The 19,131-nt window shown below is 40.2% G+C and overlaps 1 protein-coding gene across 4 annotated transcripts in view; it reads right to left on the bottom strand.

Moving 5' to 3' along the window:
• The window catches only part of ubr3 (ubiquitin protein ligase E3 component n-recognin 3), a 333,307-nt gene that overhangs the window by 271,977 nt on the left and 42,199 nt on the right, over positions 1-19,131 (bottom strand). For all 4 annotated transcript variants that reach the window (XM_080199025.1, XM_080199026.1, XM_080199027.1 and 1 more), the window contains exons 5-6: positions 17,723-17,763; positions 10,895-10,961 (exon numbers count right to left, since the gene is read on the bottom strand). In XM_080199025.1, the coding sequence (XP_080055151.1) occupies positions 10,895-10,961; positions 17,723-17,763 (108 nt within the window). The remainder of the gene's footprint in view (positions 1-10,894; positions 10,962-17,722; positions 17,764-19,131) is intronic.

Here is a 19,131-nt window from a genome sequence, read left to right as displayed (position 1 = left end):
CAAAGTGGATAACCTCACACTTGCCAACGTTATACTCCATCTGCCAGATCCTCGCTCACTCACTCAGCCCATCCAAATCTCTCTGCAGACTTTCCGCGTCCTCCACGCAATTCGCTTTCCCACTCATCTTTGTATCATCAGCAAACTTCGTTACCCTACACTCGATCCCCTCCTCCAGATCGTCTATGTATATGGTAAACAGTTGAGGCCCCGGCACTGATCCCTTCAGCACGCCACTAGTCACCAACTGCCAACCAGAAAAGCACTCATTTATTCCAACTCTCTGCTTCCTGTTAGATCCAATCCTCAATCCACGCTAACACTTTACCCCCAACTCTGTGTACCTTAATCTTCTGCAGCAACTTTTTGTGAGGCACTTATTGAATGCCTTCTGGAAATCTAAAAACACCACATCCACTGGTTCCCCTCTGTCAACCGCACTCGTTACACCTTCACAAAAATCCAGTAAATTCGTCAAACATGACTTTCCCTTCATGAATCCATGCTGCATCTACTTGATTGAACCATTCTTTTCCAGGTGTCCTGCTATTTCTTCTTAAATGATGGATTCCATCCCATCCTACTGGGTCTAAATACCACAACATTAAATGGATCAACTATTTGGGGGAAAAAAATTCAAGAGTATCAAAACTTAGGCGGCTGGTCAGTATTTTTCTACCCTGCCTTCGTTTCTAGCAACATTGAATGAATAGTCCAGACAGAAACAGCAGGGCAAAATTCTTCTGTATTTGGAATTCTTAAACTGTGCAAATAAATAGCTGCAAAAATGGAAATTTACTATTATACACTTGCATCAAAGATACTAAGTGTCCTTGAAATAACAGACACTTGTAAAATATGAGCTGCAGACAGCCTTTAATGCATCATGTCCACTTACAACTCAGTGCAGACAAGGCAACAGCTGGAAAAAAAAATTAAAATCAGCTTTTATTTTCTTTCCCCCAGGACACTGAGCAGCAGGGAAACCACTATTTCTGGGAGTGAATATTTTCACAACTCTGTCACAGAGATAACAGGAGTTTCTGAATAATGCATGCAGAGCACGAACACAATTAAAGTCAGAAATTAACAAGCAGGCTGGGAGTGGGGGAAACCATGAATCTGAGGTTTGGAGAGAGGGGCTTTAAAATTGCCAGGCGGTTGAAATGGAGACATTGGAAAAAGGGACAGAGATGGAGAAAATAGTTCTCTTTTCCTGCAGGACACTTGCCTAAATGCTGTAGTGAGCAGTAAAGTGGCAGGTCTCATTGCTAACCTTGAAGAAAGATGTCCACAAAGTTCTGATCGCCACATTATAGGAAGGACGTGGAAGCATTGGAAAGGATGCAGAGAAGATCTAGCGGGATGTTGCCTGGTATGGTGGGAAGATCTTATGAGGAAAGGCTGAGGGACTTGAAGCTGTTTTCGTTAGAGAGAAGGTTAAGAGGTGATTTAATAGAGGCATACAAGACGATCATAGGATTAGATAGGGTGGACAGTGACAGCCTTTTTCCTCTGATGGTGATGGCTAGCATAAGGGGACATAGCTTTAAATTAAGGGGTGACAGATACAGGACAGATGTCAGAGGTAGGATCTTTACTCAGAGAGTAGTAAGGGCGTGGAATGCCATGCCTGCAACAGTAGTGGACTCGCCAACATTAAGAGCATTTAAATGGTCATTGGATAAACATATGGATGATATAGGAATAGTGTAGGTTAGATGGGCCTTATTTTGGTTTCACAGGTCAGCACAACATCAAGGGCCAAAGGGCCTGTACTGTGCTGATGTGTTCTAAAGATCCTGCACCCTCTAGGTAAAATGCTCTTTTGGATATTTTGTGCAGAGTTGATGGGCCAAATGGCCTTGTGGACTGTAGGGATTCCACGGATACCGATATCCAATTACTTTCCACGCCAGCTCAACCTGTGGAGATGGAAATCTTTAGGTTTTTTGTTTATGACGAGTATATCCTGATGTCATAAGTTGGTGCAAGTTTCCAAAAAATGGGCCAGAATTCTCCGGTTGTTCACACTGGTCGGATTCTCCAGACCCACCTGCGGGTCTCCCGCCAGTGTGGGGTGACATCAATGGGAATTCCTATTGACAGCAGCGGACCAGAGAGTCACATCGCTAGCAAACAACATGCCATCTCCTGCCAACAGGAAATACACGGCTGGAAGACCAGGGAATCTTGTCCAGGATCTTGAATGCTAACAGTTTCATTGTCTTTACAACCACAAATCTGAACTATTACTAATGTGTTGCCACCATTCCACCTCCACATCCAAACCTCCCAACAATTTGGCTAAGAATTACAACATGCTACGTTCTTACAGCAACTTGTTGAGGTACCACATATAAAAGTTTCGCTCAGTGTAAAATGGTTATAAGGCGGCAATGCTCGAGGAAACCCAATGAATACAATATTAACAGAAATCACATGCAACTGATAAGGGTCAAGAATAAGTACAATTCCAAATGAGGGCAAGAAAAAGCAATATTGCAGAAGATACTGTAAATCCTGGAGTGCTTAGTTCATCTGGTCTATTGTACAAAGACCATTTTTAAATTCAGGATGCTTGCAAACAGAGGACATCTAATCCAGAATAAACTCAAGGGATGGACTGTCCTTCTGTGTGATAGAATGCTATGTTGCCACAGTCCCGAATTTACATGTTCCACAAGGTCTGTGAGCAAGACAAGAAATAACAAGGTTCTTCAACCAGAATGAAGAATTTTCAGACATATGGGGCATGATCTTACTGGCTCACAACGACAGTTGATCAGCATAGCGAGTTGGTAAGATAGGGCGAGAAGTGAAAAGTTAGGTTCACACCCAGTTTCTCACCTTTCGCGATCTTGTCAGCCCCATTTTGTTAGCAAAATCAGCTTCACATCCAGGAAGGACATGAAGCTCATTTAAATATTAATGACACGTTTAACATGTCAGTAATGAGCCCCTGACATAATCAGCCGAGCTCACTTACCTTAGCCCCTTCACCTGCTTAGGTCCTCACTGGCGAGGATCACAGATGATCGTCACCAACAGTGACCGGAAGTGATGGCTTCACCAGCAGGACCGAAGTCAATCCCAGTTGTACAGGTCCCACTGTCCCCAATAATGGTATCAGTGCTCCATGAATCAAAAATAATATTTCTCACACCAATCTTTGAGCCACGCATTCAATTACCTAATCTTACTTATCCTAAGCCATTTTTTTCACGACTCGGGTAATAATTCAGGCATTATTACCATTGAGGTTCTGTGTTTTAATTTAGCCCCTAGCTGCTCATACTCCCTCTTTCCTTGTCCTATCATTGTTGTTAATACTTATATTGACCATGGCAACTAGATCTACTCCTCCCACTACAAATACCCCTCCAGCCTCAAGCAGATATCCTGAACTCTGGCACTGGGCAAGCAACACAACCTTCTGGACTCTCACTTTAGGTTCTAAGTTCCAGTTACTACCTCACCTTGAATACCTTCCAGTACAATGGTGTCATGGTTAGTAAACTAGCCAGCAGCCTCTGCTCTCATCCACACGCTGAAACAATCTCAAACCTGTTGGACAATTGCAAGGGCTGGAGTTCCTCCACTTCTGCCTTCTTAATCCTCATACGTTTATCAACTGAAGTCACAACACCCCTCCCCCTGTGCACTGACAAAATGAAAAGACTCTTGTCCTAAAGGGTATGGCTGCTTTCTGGAATAAAATGCCCAAATGGCATTCCCCCGCAATGATGCATTGCAGCATTTCTACCTCAGCATCCAGCTCACTGACTTTGAGCCGAAGCTCCTCAAGCCATAGGCACTCACTGCCACAGGTGCATCACTGCCATTGCACTGGTGTCCATGAGTCCCCACATGCTGCAGCTACAATACATCAACTGCCCTGCCATCACTGTTGCCCTTTAATGAACAAATTAATTAATTTCTTCTCTCATCATTACTTAAAACATTAATTCAAACTGTAGTAATACATCTTATCACAACTCACCAGCTCCTTCCATTTTGCTTGCATTTCTTAATTAATTATAAGGTAAGGTTATTTAAGTTTCTCATATTTCCAGCTATTTACAAACATAGCCTAACAGCAGCTACACACCAATCAATTCACACTTTCCTATTTGTTTGCGCTGAATTCTGAAGGCTGCCTATTTTAGGTAAAAAAGTGAAGGCCCAAGTCTTGTTCTCTATTTACCCTCTGCCAATTTTAGGTGCTCCCAGGCAGGTCCAGTTCCTCATCTTCCCTGAAGATAAGTGAAGTGAAAGTCGAGCCTTTCTCTCTCTTTATCCACACAAGTCTAGTTCTTCTCAGCTCCCTGAGGTTAAATGAACGTTAATATACTAGCACAAGCAGAATTACAATCCACCACAACCTGCAACCTGGTGGTCTGGCAGATTCCCCCGACCTACCATTACCACTAAGGAGTTAAAAATCATTCAATACAACAAAATTGCTGGGAAGCTGTTAGGACTTCATGTTACAGCTGTGAAAACAATGGACATAGAGGAACTCTGATACCACAAGGAGCTATGTATCCATAGATCAATGCTTTCCACATGCAAGGGCCACATGTGTCTGTTTTGCTGATAGCATAACTGTGTGTATATGCCTTGTTAGTAATTGGATATTGGAATTAAGCAAGCGTTGAGTTGCTGTAATTGGTTGAACAGTACTGCGGGGAAACAAATGAAGTATTCAGAACTATTAGTTGTGATTGGATATTGATTACCTTTGAATAAGTGTGCAATTTCAATTGGTATATGTAAATCACTTGTAACTAAACCCAAGGTATAATCGCTGTTGCATTCCCTTCGTTCTGGGAACCAGTAGACCATTTGATGGAAAGATGGTTCCCTTGCAAGAGCTTGAATAAAGGTTTTTTTAAAATTCCGAAAATCTCCTTCCAATCACTCAGTGGGGGCAAAGGCCGAGAACAGCTCGATACTTTTTTTTACCCCCAACACCATCAGGACAAGTTCTACAGGCAATATAGAAGATAAAGCCAGGGGCAGCACCATGCATACCAAACTTGCAAAGCTATAACACAGGACTATAACACGCATGCTACACAGGGATGTAACTAATTCCAATGGATCAGATCATAACTTCGCAAACCTAATAAATCTAGTCAGAAATGGTGGTGGACAATTAACAAAACCAGTGGGAGGTGGAGGCTCCATCATCTCAATGATGATAAAGTCCAGCACATTGGTGCAAAAGGTAAAATAAAGCACTTACAATATCTTCAGCCAGAAGTGCTGAGTAGATGATTCTTCTATCTCCCCCAAAGATCTCTACCTGGTAAGTTAGTTGTGCGATACCGAAGGAACAGCTGATCACAAAGGATACAACAAAGGATGTGCAGAGCTAAACACTGGCACTCGGATGTTGATCACAGCTTCAGTCATGCTGTTCCATTATAGCTACAACACAGGCATCTGCCCAACAAAGGGGGAACTTGCCCAGGTCTCTCCAATCAGCCAATCCCTGCCCGTGAGTCTACTCAAAGTGACAGAAAGTGTCAACATTGCTATCAAGTGGGACTTAACCACCTGCTCACCAACGCTCAGTTTGCATTCCACAAGAGAAACTCAGATCTAGACCTTATTAAAGCGTAGATCCAAACATGAACAAAATAACTTATTCCAGAAGTGAGGTGAGAGTAACCGTCCTTGATGTCAAGACACTATTTGACCAAATCGAGCATCAATGAATCCTGGCAAATGGAACTCAACAAGAATCAGGAAAAACCTTCCATTGGTTGGAGTAATACCTGGCACAAAGGAAGATGGTTGTAGTTGCTGGAGGCCATCATTTCAGCTTTAGGATTTTGCTGCATGGGTTTCGCAGGCACTGTCCTAGGCTCGATGAATCTACCTCCATCATAAAGTCAAAAGTGGGGAGATTCGTTAATGATCATATGAAGCAAAATCTGGACAAACAATCAGGCTTGAACTGCTAAATGGAAAGTAACATTCATATCCCACGAGTACCAGACAATGAACATTTCCAACAAGAGAGAGTCTAAATATCTCTTCTTGATATGCGATACTATTAACATCAGTGAAGCCCTACTATCAACAACCTGAAGGTCCGCATTGTTCGGAAATCTACTGGATCATCCATCTAAATACAATAGCTACATGAGCACGTCAGAAACTGAGAATTCTGCAGGGGCAATTCAGGTACTGGACTCCCCAGATCCAATCCATCATACAAAGGTACAAGTTAAACTTGTGATGGAATACTCTCCACTTGCTTGAATTTATGCAGCTCCGACAATGCACAAAAAGTGTGATAGCATCCAAGACAAAGTGGCCCACTCAATTGTCACCCTATTAAACATTTACTTCCTCCATCACTGACGCACCATATGTGATCATCTAAAAGATACACTGAACTCCTTTGATGGCACCTGCCAAAGTCATAACCTCTAATGCCTAGAAGAAAGAGGAAGGGCAGCAGACATTTGGGAACACTATCATCTTCAAGCTCCCCTCCAAGTTGTACACTATCCTGACCTGGGAATAAAATCGTTGATCCTTAATTATTGTTAAGTCAAAGTCCTGGAACTCCCAACTTGACAGCACTGAGTGTACCTACATCAAATGGACTGCAGCAATTAGAACAGGCAATACATGCTGGCTTTGTCAACAACGTTCTCGTCCAATGAACATAAACACTAATTTTCTTCTGAAGATGAGATAACATAATTGTAAAATTATTTTTTTCAGAAATTGTTCAGCATTAATGATCTGTTACACCATTAAAAATTCATTCATGCTCCAACCCTAACTTTTTGGGTCATTTCTAGCGTCTGGCAGATCAAATTCACACAACTACAATCATTTCAAACTGTGAAGGAATACCACAAAATCTTTGACAGCAACTTCTGTACTTCCACACTGAAATGCGTGATTGCAAAATGGCTGTCTAATTTACCTTGAGTTAACAGTGAACATCAATTGCCTCACCATTATTCTTACCACAAAATCTTTGCCTTTTTTTTAGAAATTAGAACAGAAAACATTCATCCCCAAGATTACGTCACTATTTACAGTGCATTTACAAAAGAACATAAAAATAGTGATCTACAGAAAGACATTTCCTTATCCATTTTTATCCTGATTACAAAAAATTATAATACCATTTGGGTCAATTTACTGAAATGCACTTAATTGCTCAGTTTACCTGCAATTGAAACAATTACAGAAAATGCACCAATACACAGCATGTCAGTCAACATGTGTGCAGTGAACAGGTAAGTTTGTGTTCCAGTTATAAATCTTTATTCATAAATGAGAAAAGCAGACCTGCATAATGATAAAAACTAGAAAAAGTGAAAAATTGTATTAAAATAAGATAAATCCAGACAATAACTATGAAGAAAATTATATAACTGATCATCTAAGTCAAATAATAGCCAGAAATAAAGACAATGCAAATATCTAAATAAGTAACCCTCTTGATAAAGCTCACCAAACCAAATAAAGTATCAAAATACTTTACTTATGCCACCCAAACAGCAATTATTAGTGTCACATTTAACCAAAGATCCTTCTGCTGCTGCATGCCTTTACAACTGTACCATTTTTATACTGTCTCTCCCTTTTTTTCCGACTGAAATGAATCATTTTACACTTCTCTGCTTTAAATTGGTCTTGTCTGGCCAGTCCACAAGCTGCCTAATAAGTGTTGAACTTCAGAAAGGACAGTAGGACTAGGGGGCACAGCCTCAAGATAAAGGGGGGGTGGTTTAGAACGGAGTTGAGGAAGAATTTCTTCACTCAAAGGGTGGTGAATCTCTGGAATTCTCTGCCCGTTGAAGTGGTGGAGGCTACCTCGCTAAATATTTTTAAGAAGCGGGTTGATGGGTTTTTGATAAGAGAGGGGATTAAGGGTTATGGGGAGAGGGCGGGAATGTGGAACTGAGCCACGACAGATCAGCCATGATCTTATTGAATGGCGGGGCAGGCTCGAAGGGCTAGATGGCCTACTCCTGCTCCTATTTCTTATGTTCTTATGTTCTACAACAGTAACCCCTTACAGTTCACAATGCTGCCATGTATGATGTAATTACCACAGTTTGAATGTGTGCTCTGTACAGCAAGACCGATGTCTCTAATATGTACCAGAAAGGGCAGGATTCCAAACATAATCCTCCTGGAATCCCACTTTAACCCATTTCCATTCCCAATAAAAACGTTTCTCACTGCTGTGTTTGTCACTCAATCAATTCTCTATCCATGTTGCTGCTGTCCCTTTTATTCTATCAGCTCCAAATGTTCCCACAAATTTGCTGTGTGCCCCTTTATTTATAAAATGCCTTTTGGCAGTCCATGGTCACATTAACTGCATTAGTATTTACTAATCATCAGTATTTATTGTTGAGAAAAGCATGGATGTTAGGGAACGTGGGGAAATAAATAGTCTTGGCTTGAGGAATGTACATATTACAGAAAAGGAGGTGCTGGAAGTTTTAAAGTGGATCAAAGTAGATAAATCCCCAGGACCTGATGAAGTAGAAATCCCCGAGACCTGAAGAAGGACATTGTGGGAGGCGGGGGAGGAAATTGCAGATCCCTTAGCCAAGATATTTGAATCATCAATAGTCACGGGTGAGGTGCTTGAAGATTGGAGAGTGGCAAATATGCTTTTATTTAAAAAGTGCTGCAGGGAAAAGCCTGGGAACTACAGGCCTGTGAGCCTCACATCCGTGGTGGGTAAGTTGTTAGAAGGTATTTTGAGAAACAGGATCTACAGGCATTTAGAGACGCAAGGACTGATTAGGGACAGTCAGCATGGCTTTGTGAGTGGAAAATCATATTACACAAATTTGATTGAGTTTTTTGAAAGGGTAACCAAGAAGGTAGTTGAGGGCAGTGCAGTTGATGTTGTTTACGTGGACTTTAGCAAGATCTTTGACAAGGTACCACATGGTAGGTTGTTGCATAAGTTTAAATCTCACGGGATCCAGGGTGAGGTAGCCAAATGGATACAACATTGACTTCTTGACAGAAGCCAGAGGGTGGTTGTAGATGGTTGTTTTTCAAACTGGAGGCCTGTGACCAGCGTGTGCCTCAGGGATCAGTGCTGGGTCCATTGTTATTTGTCATTTGTATTAATGATCTGGATGACAATATAGGAGGCATGGTTAGTAAGATGACACCAAGATTGGTGGCATAATGTGCAGTGAAAAAAGTTATCTCCAATTGCAACAGGATTTTGATCAATTGGTCCAGTGGGCTGACGAATGGCAGATGGAGTCTAATTTAGACAAATGCAAGGTAATGCATTTTGGTAGATTGAACCAGGGTAGGACTTACTCAGTTAATGATAGGACGCTGGGGAGAGTTACAGAGCAAAGAGATCCAGGAGTACATGTTCATAGCTCCTTGAAAGTGGAGTCACAGGTAGACAGAATGGTGAAGAAGATAATCAGCATGCTTGGTTTCATCGGTCAGGACACTGAATACAGGAATTGGGACGTATTATTGAAGTTGTACAAGATATTGGTAGGGCCACACTTGGAATACTGTGTGCAGTTCTGGTCACCCTATTATAGAAAGGATATTATTCAACTAGAAAGAGTGCAGAAAAGATTTACCAGGATGCTACCGGGACTTGATGGTTTGGGTTATAAGGACAGGCTGATAGATTGGGACTTTTCCTCTGGACCATAGGAGGCTGAGGGATTGTCTTATAGAGGTCTATAAAATAATGAGGGACACAGATCAGCTAGATAGTCAATATCTTTTCCCAAAAGTAGGGGAGTGTAAAATTAGAGGGCATAGGTTTAAGGTGAGAGGGGAGAGATACAAAGGTATCCAGAGGGGCAGTTTTTTCACACAGAGGGTGGTGAATGTCTGGAACAAACTGCCAGAGGCAATAGTAGGGGCAGGTACAATGCATTTAGATAGTAACATGGGTAAGATGGGTATAGAGGGATATGGGCCAAATGCAGGCAATTGGGGTTTAAAAAAAAAAGGGTGGCATGGACAAGCTGGGCTGAAGGACCTGTTTCCATGCTGTAAATCTCTATATTTCTATGACTCTCTAAGTAAATGGCTTGGAGAAATTAAAACTGAAAATCTGCAGTTCAGGTAGGAAGTTAAAATAGTATTATCACAGAAAGAGAAAATAACTAACAGGTCAGACATCACCAGATTGAACAAATCAGTTAGCATTTTAGGTGCAGTTTGAAGAATGGTCTGCACATTTCCCACAGATGCTTCTTTGCTGCTCAGTGCTCCCAGCATTTTCTGTTTGTGCTTTAGATTTCCAGCATCTGTAGCTATTTAGTTAAATCCTCATTTCCAAAGTAAAGTCAGAGATTAATGTTACAACTGTAGAATTGCAGAGAGCTTAAGAGAAAATTAAGACGCTGTCCCTCTAACTTGGAATTGGCTTAAGTGGAACCATGTACAATACTAATGTTAGTGAGAATGGGAAGATGAGATACAACGATCAGCCACAGGTAGACTGGGATTGCACTTACAAAGTGAATTAATGAATTAAGTTCCTGTTGGTTCCCCTAGTATGAAGAAGATCATACCATGAGCAGAAAATACAGAACACTGGTTTCAAGGAAGCACAAATATACTGCTGCACACAGAAAAATTGTGTGTGGATAACATAGAGTGGACCAAACTGTGTTGCCATCTGCACTTTTAGAGCTGACAAGGTTGACAATGGCCATTTCGAAGAGCCACTTAAAGTCACACTGGATTTGAGGATTCATTCATTCAAGCCATTCATTCAACACACTATTGGGCAGAGGAAGGGTGACAAAGAAAAAGCAGTTCCATCAATTGCAATAATTAACAGGATAATTCCTTACAAATTATTAACCATGGGCAATAAGGTCTTGACAAAATATACCTTTGGTGCTGTTGGAGAGTTTAACCCTCTTCCGTTTGCCAATACCTTGACTTCCATCTTGCTCCTCCTGAAAAATGAGGGAATGTCATTTTAAGGAAAAAAAAATAAACCCACGTTCCTTAATTTAATATTTTGCCCCGCTAGACATCTGTTGTAAATTACCTTTCGAAGGAAAGAGACAAGATCTTAATGAATGCACACCTTTCAATCAAGCATGCAAAACAGCAATAATCTCACTGTTATCTAGTAAAGCCACCCTAGTTCTGAATCAAAACAAGATTATTATTTAACAGTGACTAAATCAATCCTTTTGGGTGTTTGAAAAATCGTAGAATTTCATTCTTAAGTCAGTATTTGAGAATGTATTTCACAGTTCCATCCATTTATAATTAGATCCACTAGTTTATCGTAACCAAATCAAGTTCAATTTTTAACATAAGAACATAAGAAATAGGAGCAGGAGTAGGCTATCTAGCCCCTCGAGCCTGCCCCGCCATTCAATAAGATCATGGCTGATCTGTCGTGGCTCAGTTCCACATTCCCGCCTTCTCCCCATAACCCTTAATCCCCTTGCCTATCAAAAACCTATCAACCCGTGTCTTAAAAATATTTAGCAAGGCAGCCTTCATCGCTTCAACGGGCAGAGAATTCCAGAGATTCACCACCCTTTGAGTGAAGAAGTTCCTCCTCAACTCCGTTCTAAACCGCCCCCCCTTTATCTTGAGGCTGTGCCCTCTAGTCCTACTGTCTCTTCTGAGCGGGAAGAGCCTCTCCACCTCTATCCTATCCATCCCATTCATCATCTTATATGTCTCAATGAGATCTCCCCTCATTCTTCTAAACTCTAACGAGTACAGGCCTAGTTTATTCAGCCTCTCCTCATAGTTCAACCCCCTCAACTCCGGTATCAGCCTAGTAAACCTCCTCTGCACTCCCTCCAAGGCCAAAATATCCTTGCGTAAGCGCGGCGACCAAAACTGCACACACACAGTACTCCAGCTGCAGCCTCACCAGTGCCCTGTACAGTTGCAGCAAGACCTCCCTACTTTTATATTCAATCCCCCTCGCTATGAAGGCCAGCATCCCATTCGCCTTCCTGACCACCTGCTGCACCTGCAGGCTGGGTTTTTGCGACTCATGCACAAGGACCCCGAGGTCCCTCTGTACCGTCGCATGCTGCAGTTCTTCGCCATGTAAGTAATAGTCCTTCCTACCATTATTCCTACCAAAGTGGACAACTTCACACTTGCCAACATTAAATTCCATTTGCCAGTTCCTGGCCCATTCGCCCAGCCTATCTAGATCCTTCTGCAGACTTTCCACACCCTCCGCGCAATTTGCCGTTCCACCAATCTTGGTGTCATCAGCAAATTTCGACACCATACACTCGGTTCCCTCCTCCAGATCATCTATATAAATGGTAAATAGCTGAGGCCCCAGCACCGACCCCTGGGGCACTCCACTAGTCACCAATTTTTATTGCATGTAACTAAAGGATTTTCTGCAATTCAGGTTGTATTCTGCAGTTTTATTCATATTCCTGTGAAATCACAAATAATTAACCTGAATCAAAATTTCACTCTGAATTAGATAGTTACACATCTTTCATATACTAAATCACATAATCCAAGGTGACTCTTCAGATGAGATTTGGATGAGACTTTAAGCAAAAGCTACTTTTGCTTGACAGTTTAGATGGAAGTCAAAGATCCCAAGGCACTATCTAATGAGTTTCTAATGGGAGTTCTTTCAATATTTTGGACAATATCCCTGCCTCAATAAACACCACAAAAATCAAATTAAAGAGACACGTATACATTTGCTGTCAGCTGGATCTTGCCTGATGCAATTTAGTTATGTAACAGTACGCTGTGATCCAAAAAGTTAATGATAATACCAAACAAAGAAAAAACATATAATTGCACAAAGATGGGTAGCAGGTCAGAAGATTTAACAGAATGCCAATTACTGCAACTCAATTCAATAACGTCATTTTCAAGCATAAATTCAATTTCTTTTTGCACTTGTGATAATTTTATTGGATTCAACCTAAAAGGATGTTGCTTGATTGGAACAGAATTTCCACAACTACATTTTTCATTATTTACCCCCAAAGCTAGTTTTATATGACTGTAATCGCACTCTCAACTCCTTTGACTCTTGTCTGGGAGGTAACTCAGAATTTCACTTCCTCATTATCCAATTGAATTCAAGGAAAATCACCGAGTCCTTCAACTTCTCTTCCTTTTCATGATTCATTACTACCAATACTTCTTGTTTTTGGTTATCTTTTCTATCAAAGTACTTCCTGAACATATTTATGTGATTTTTTTTCCTTCTATCTGGAGTTATCAGATAATCCACTTTACTTAGTATCTTTAAAACTTGGTAACGCACATTAAACCTGGCTTTTAACGGCTCAGCTGACACTGGCAATAACACCAACACATTCTCTCCAGCAACAAAGCTACGAATCTTTGCTTTCTTACCTGCTTCTGTCTCCATTACCTGCTGTGGTATTTTAAATGCTCTCTCACTAATTCATATGCTCTATTTAATCTTTCTTTGAACTTTGATAAATAGCTCGAATGTGGTTTCTGAATTCTTACTTATTAACTTCTCCTGAATTAGTCTCAAGTGACATCCTCACCTCATGACCAAATCAATGGACTAAACTTTGTTGAGTCATTAGGTACATCTCTAATGGCAAATGATAAGAATGGAATTCCTCTATCCTAGTCTTGTGGATAATCCTGACTATATGGCCTTCTCACAGTCTTTCGAGACTAATACTATCACTAATGCCCCTTGTGACTCCAGATGATTTAAACTGTTTTTATCCCTCAGCTGTTCATCATTTCCCTCAAGAACTATGACATGAAATTTAAACACTGATCCAACAGTATTTTTTTTGGTAAACTATACCTGGTAAAGAATTTGGTCAATTCCTCCACATTTCTCAATGGTATAGCTTCTGGGAAACTAGTACATACATCCATGATTGTCAGCAAGGGCTGATTTCCACCTTTTGTCTTAGGGAGAGGTCCTACACAATCAATGAGAATCTTAGTAAAAGGTTCTTCAAATGCTGATTTAGGAATAAAAGGTTCAGGTTTTATTACTGCTCATGGTTTTCATGTCACCTGGCATGTTCAACAGGACCAGACTACATTTTTATGCAGTCCAGCCTTCTAAATCCATTTCTGTGTTTTAGCCTGAGTTTTCATTCCTAAATGCCCTCCTAATGGAACTTAATATGCTACTCGCAGAATTTGCTTATTATATCCAAATGGTATGATTTCCTGATGTTTTTCTGCCTATTTCTCACCAGTCTGAATATGATACGTCTCCACTTCATCAATAAAACATTATAGAATTCTTCAGTGCAGAAGGAGGCTATTCAGCCCATCAGGTCTGCGCCAACCACAAACCCACCCAGACCCTATCCTCATAACTCCATGCATTTGCCCTAGCTAGTCCCCCTGACACTAAGAGGCAATTTAGCATGGCCAATCCACCTAACCCACACATTTTTGGACTGCGGGAGGAAACTGAGGCACCAGGAGGAAACCCACACAGACACGGGAAGAATGGGCAAACTCCATACAGATGGTGACCCAAGCTGGAAATCGAGCCTGGGTCCCTAGTGCTGTGAGGAAGCAGTGCTAACCACTGTGCCTCCGTGCCACCAATATCCTGAAGATAGTAACATTTTTAATCCCCTTAGCCACCTCTCAAAATTACTTTGTCTGACACTTTCAAATTCAAAATAGTTCTACCCAAACTGTTTTTTTGCATTTCAAAATTTCTGCCTATATACCTCTGACAGTAACTCATATGCATTAGGATAGCTTTCTTCAAATACATCCCCAGATATTTCCTCTGACAGAGGTGCATATGCCTCATTAGCTCTACCTACTAATCTACTCTGTCACAGTAGTGTCCATATTTCTTTTGACCACCACTTCTGTTTAGCTATCTTCTCAAATTAATTAAAGAATGTTGCAATGTGTTTTTCTTCAACTTTGGAAGAGCTTATATAAATTTAAACATTTCCCCACTAGGCTCTTTCCTGGAAATAAGTCCTTCCTCACTTTCTGACGTTTCCCACTTTAAAATCTCTTAATACCTCTCAGCCTTGTTGTCTTTAAATTCAACATTTCCAAGCCAATCAAGGAATTATTCTTTTAATATTGCACGAAGAGCCCCCAATTTTGTTAGGGCATGGGTGATGGTAAATGCCATGCTGCTCAAAGACCAGAGAAATCTGAAACTACAGCCGCTTTTTTTGTGTGATTGTACAGTATGAAGAGAGGTTTGGAAATCCAGAAATTATGTCCCTAACTACTTGTAACGATTTTATAGTAAAGTGAATGTTTATTAATAGGGGAAAAACAAAGTGAAATAGAATTGCATTTAAACAATAAATTCACACAGTACCAACGCTCCACACACTGGAGTTCCACACAATATTCATTTAACTACCTTCAGGGATGACCTTCCCTATATCTGTTTAGCAACACTCTATAGATTTAAAAATCTATAAAAATCCAGTAATGTTTAACCACATAGAGACTTTAATTTCTTTTGGAATGCCCTCTGAACTATGATTATTGCTTTCTGCTGGAATCTAAAAAGAGCTACCTCCATAGGTTTCAGTATCTCTTTAAATATTATTTCCCTTTGATCTCTCCATTGCATCAGTCTCTTTAGAAATGCTTTCTCTCAGAATTAACTTTATTTCTTATTGAAAAAAGTAAACTCACTCTACCCATACTTTACCAATGACACCTTTCTTTGACCATACAAATCTTCTCCTTTGAATCATGACAAACTATACAAATCTATTGCTGTTCTGTAAACATCCTAATTAAACTAAATTATGCAAACATCTGTTTGAAATACATCAAGACTTAATACCTTATCAAACCCACAGTTTAGATTCACAGTGACTCTATCCCTTGCTTTAATTACCACTCACATATCACAACAGTTTAAAAAAATGACAAGAATATTACAAACAGAAAGATATTACTATTTTATTAGGTTTTCCTGACAAACGTAACATCCCAGAAATAGCTGTTAATCAGGAAATGAAATAGAGGTAAGAGTCTTAGAAAAATGACCATTACCGGGGAAGTGGTACTGAGCTAATTGTTGGAGTTGGAGCTGACAACTCTGTAGCCTGGCATTCGGCTCCTCCCTCGCAACTGAATCCCGAACTTCCTAACCCAACACCTCCTCCATGATCATCCTCAACACCAGTGTCTCACAAGGCTGAGTCCTCAGCCCCTTCCTAAACTCCTTACACACCTCTGACTGTGTATGGCCAAATTCCCCTCCAACTTGATCTTCAAGTTTGCTAATGACATCACCATAGTGAGTTGGATCTCAAATAATAATGAGATGGAGTACAGGAATGAGACAGAGATTCTGGTGAACTGGTGCGACAACAATAATCTCTCTCAATTTCAACAAAACAAATGAGATGGTCATAGACTTCAGGAAGCACAGTGGAGGACATGCCTGTCTACGTGAATGGGGTCGAAGAAAAAATGGTCAAGAGCTTCAGGTTTTCAAGTGTCCAGATCACCAACAACTTGTCCTGGTCGCTACATGCCAACGCTATAGTTAAGAAAACCCACCAACGTCTACTTTCTCAGAAGCCTAAGAAAATTTGGCATATCAGGTACAATTCTCACCAACTTTTACAGATGCACCATAGAAAACATTCTTTACGGTTGGATCAGAGCTTGGTATTGCTCCTGCACTGTCCAAGACCAGGAAAAACAAAGCCCAATCCATTATTCAAACAGAGAGACGAACCTAGGAGGCGGAGGGGGGCACACGCACGCACCAGCAGGCGCACAAACCATTGGTGGTGGTGGTGGTGGTGGTGGTGGCAGCGGCACGCAGGCAAACCCGAGCGGCAGAGACACGCGGGCGAGCCTGAGACAGAAACATGCATGAGGTACAATGTGAATGTGAAACTGATGTGAGTGTGAATGTGAGACAGGGATGTGTGCGTGCATGAGAGAGACAGAATACGTGTGTGAGATGAGTGTCCTATATTAGAATCAATTCTTCAGCGTCATTTCTCTCATTCAAAATGACAAAATTTATATCTTTATAATCAAGGGACATTTTAATTATTACCAGAGAAAAGGCTAGAGAAGAAACTTGTTTAAAGTGGATTTTCGTGTTTGCACTTACTTCATGGCAAGGAAGGGAACACAGATACAATGAGAATGCTTGGAGTTCCCCAATGCTCTTGGTAGGTCACTAGAGGTTCCGTTGCTCGAAAGATTTGGGGAATCCTGACCAAGTGGATTACTTTATCCATAACTACCTTGTGAATGATAAACCAAATAGGAACTACCTGGATGCAACCTCCATGTATTTCACATAAAATTAGATATCAATAGCATGAAAATCCAGAAAATATTATGCTAATGTTGCATAAACAGATTGACTAAAGCACTGAGACATTTTCTCATTTCCCAAAAAGATTATCCTGTGGCCTAGGTTACCTAACTTAGTGATGATTTTTGCTGAAGGACAATCTTGTGCCTCCATACCAACTAAAACAGGACAAAAAATTTAAATCAAAGAACAAAGAAAATTACAGCACAGGAACAGGCCCTTCAGCCCTCCCAGCCTGCACCGACCATGCTGCTCGGGTGAACTAAAACCCCCCACACCATTTCCAGATAAGTCAACAATCATAAAAGGGAGATATTCATCATACTAGGCCGAATTTGAATATAGGTTTTGATGATAAATTAACAACTGAACTGCTTCATCAATTTTTTTTTATACTTAAACTACCTCATCAGAAGAGTCCATTTGTCCTGTTCCTGCTGTTGCGCCTTTTAAGATAAAAAGAAACATAACAAACCGTTAGTTGAATTGCTGATGTGGGAAAAATAGCATCCCAATATAGGATGAAAAAAATCTAAACATGATTATTTCATCACTTTTGAGAAGAATAATCTTTAATAAACTGGAATGTATTTTAAGAACACTTGTATTCAGTAGCCATCAAAATTCTTATTAACAGCATAGAAGGGCAGTGGTTTGTGTAGTCCCACATCGGAGGATGGGAATTCCAGGTTCAAATAACTTAAAACTAAATACCACTGTCAAAAATAAGAAATGAGTAGAATAATTTATTTATTGGTAACTTGTGATACTGCAAACAAAGGTAACGCTTCAAATGTGTACATGAATCAACTTGGCTCAATTAACAGGAATTTTGCATCTAAATTAGAAAGATTTGGATTCAAGTCGCATTCAAAGACTTCATAACATATAATTAGACTGGCATTCTGCTGCTATACTGAAAGTGAGAGATATCAAATTTGATGACATATCAAAATTAGATTTTATCTGGTTGTTCGAGGAGGGCATTAGAAAACCTTCCCCAAGTGCTGGCCTATATTCTAACATCAAAAACAGATAATTATTTTTACTGCATGAACCTTAGGAGTTATGCAAATCAAACTATAAACTACAAGAACAAAAACAAATTTTTCTAATTTCATCCTTTCACCGTAAATCACTTACAGCTAACAATAAAATGGCAACCAACTAGCCTTCACAACCTCGACAAACTTATTTTCTGCAAAGTTCCAATGCAGTTACCTACTAGATATGACTAAGATGTTTCTTGTTGATGTTAAACGTAAAAACCAGTCCTTTTAGGCATCAGTTCACCATGTGAACTAAAGCAAGAGAGAGTCTGGAGTAAACTGGAACATCATGTCCTGAACAAATAGATTTACAAGTAAGATTTCCTCTATTTCAGGTGATCAAGATTAGATCACCAAATAAGGCATACATAAAGAGTAATTTCAAGAGACAGGCAATTAATGCAAGTTGAAGTTGATTCGATAAAATTAGTTACAAAACTTTATATTAGTCTCTGCTCCAAAACAATAAAGCTTAGAAATTCTTCTTGATCGCAGAACAACACAATTCATGAAATATTTAATCGAATTATTATACAGGGAATTAGTGAATCCTTCTTGTTGCTTTGAAGTCCAAACTGAAGTAATGGAATATAAAAATTTTTTACAAATAAGCTGAAGACACAGAAATTGCCCTTAAAGGGCAATTGTGAAAGAAGGGAATTCTGTTTTTTTTAAATATCCTCTTTGACTGACTGGCCAGCAACATTAATGGCAGTCATTTGTGACTCTTGCTGCCCAATTCACCTTGCCATAAGTGATTGATTC

The sequence above is a fragment of the Carcharhinus amblyrhynchos genome, chromosome 11, assembly GCF_965287045.1.
Source record: "Carcharhinus amblyrhynchos chromosome 11, sCarAmb.v2.hapA, whole genome shotgun sequence".
Classification (NCBI taxonomy): Eukaryota; Metazoa; Chordata; class Chondrichthyes; order Carcharhiniformes; family Carcharhinidae; genus Carcharhinus; species Carcharhinus amblyrhynchos.
The sequence above is the reverse complement of the archived record's forward strand: the minus strand, read 5'-3'. Positions and strand labels throughout refer to the sequence as shown.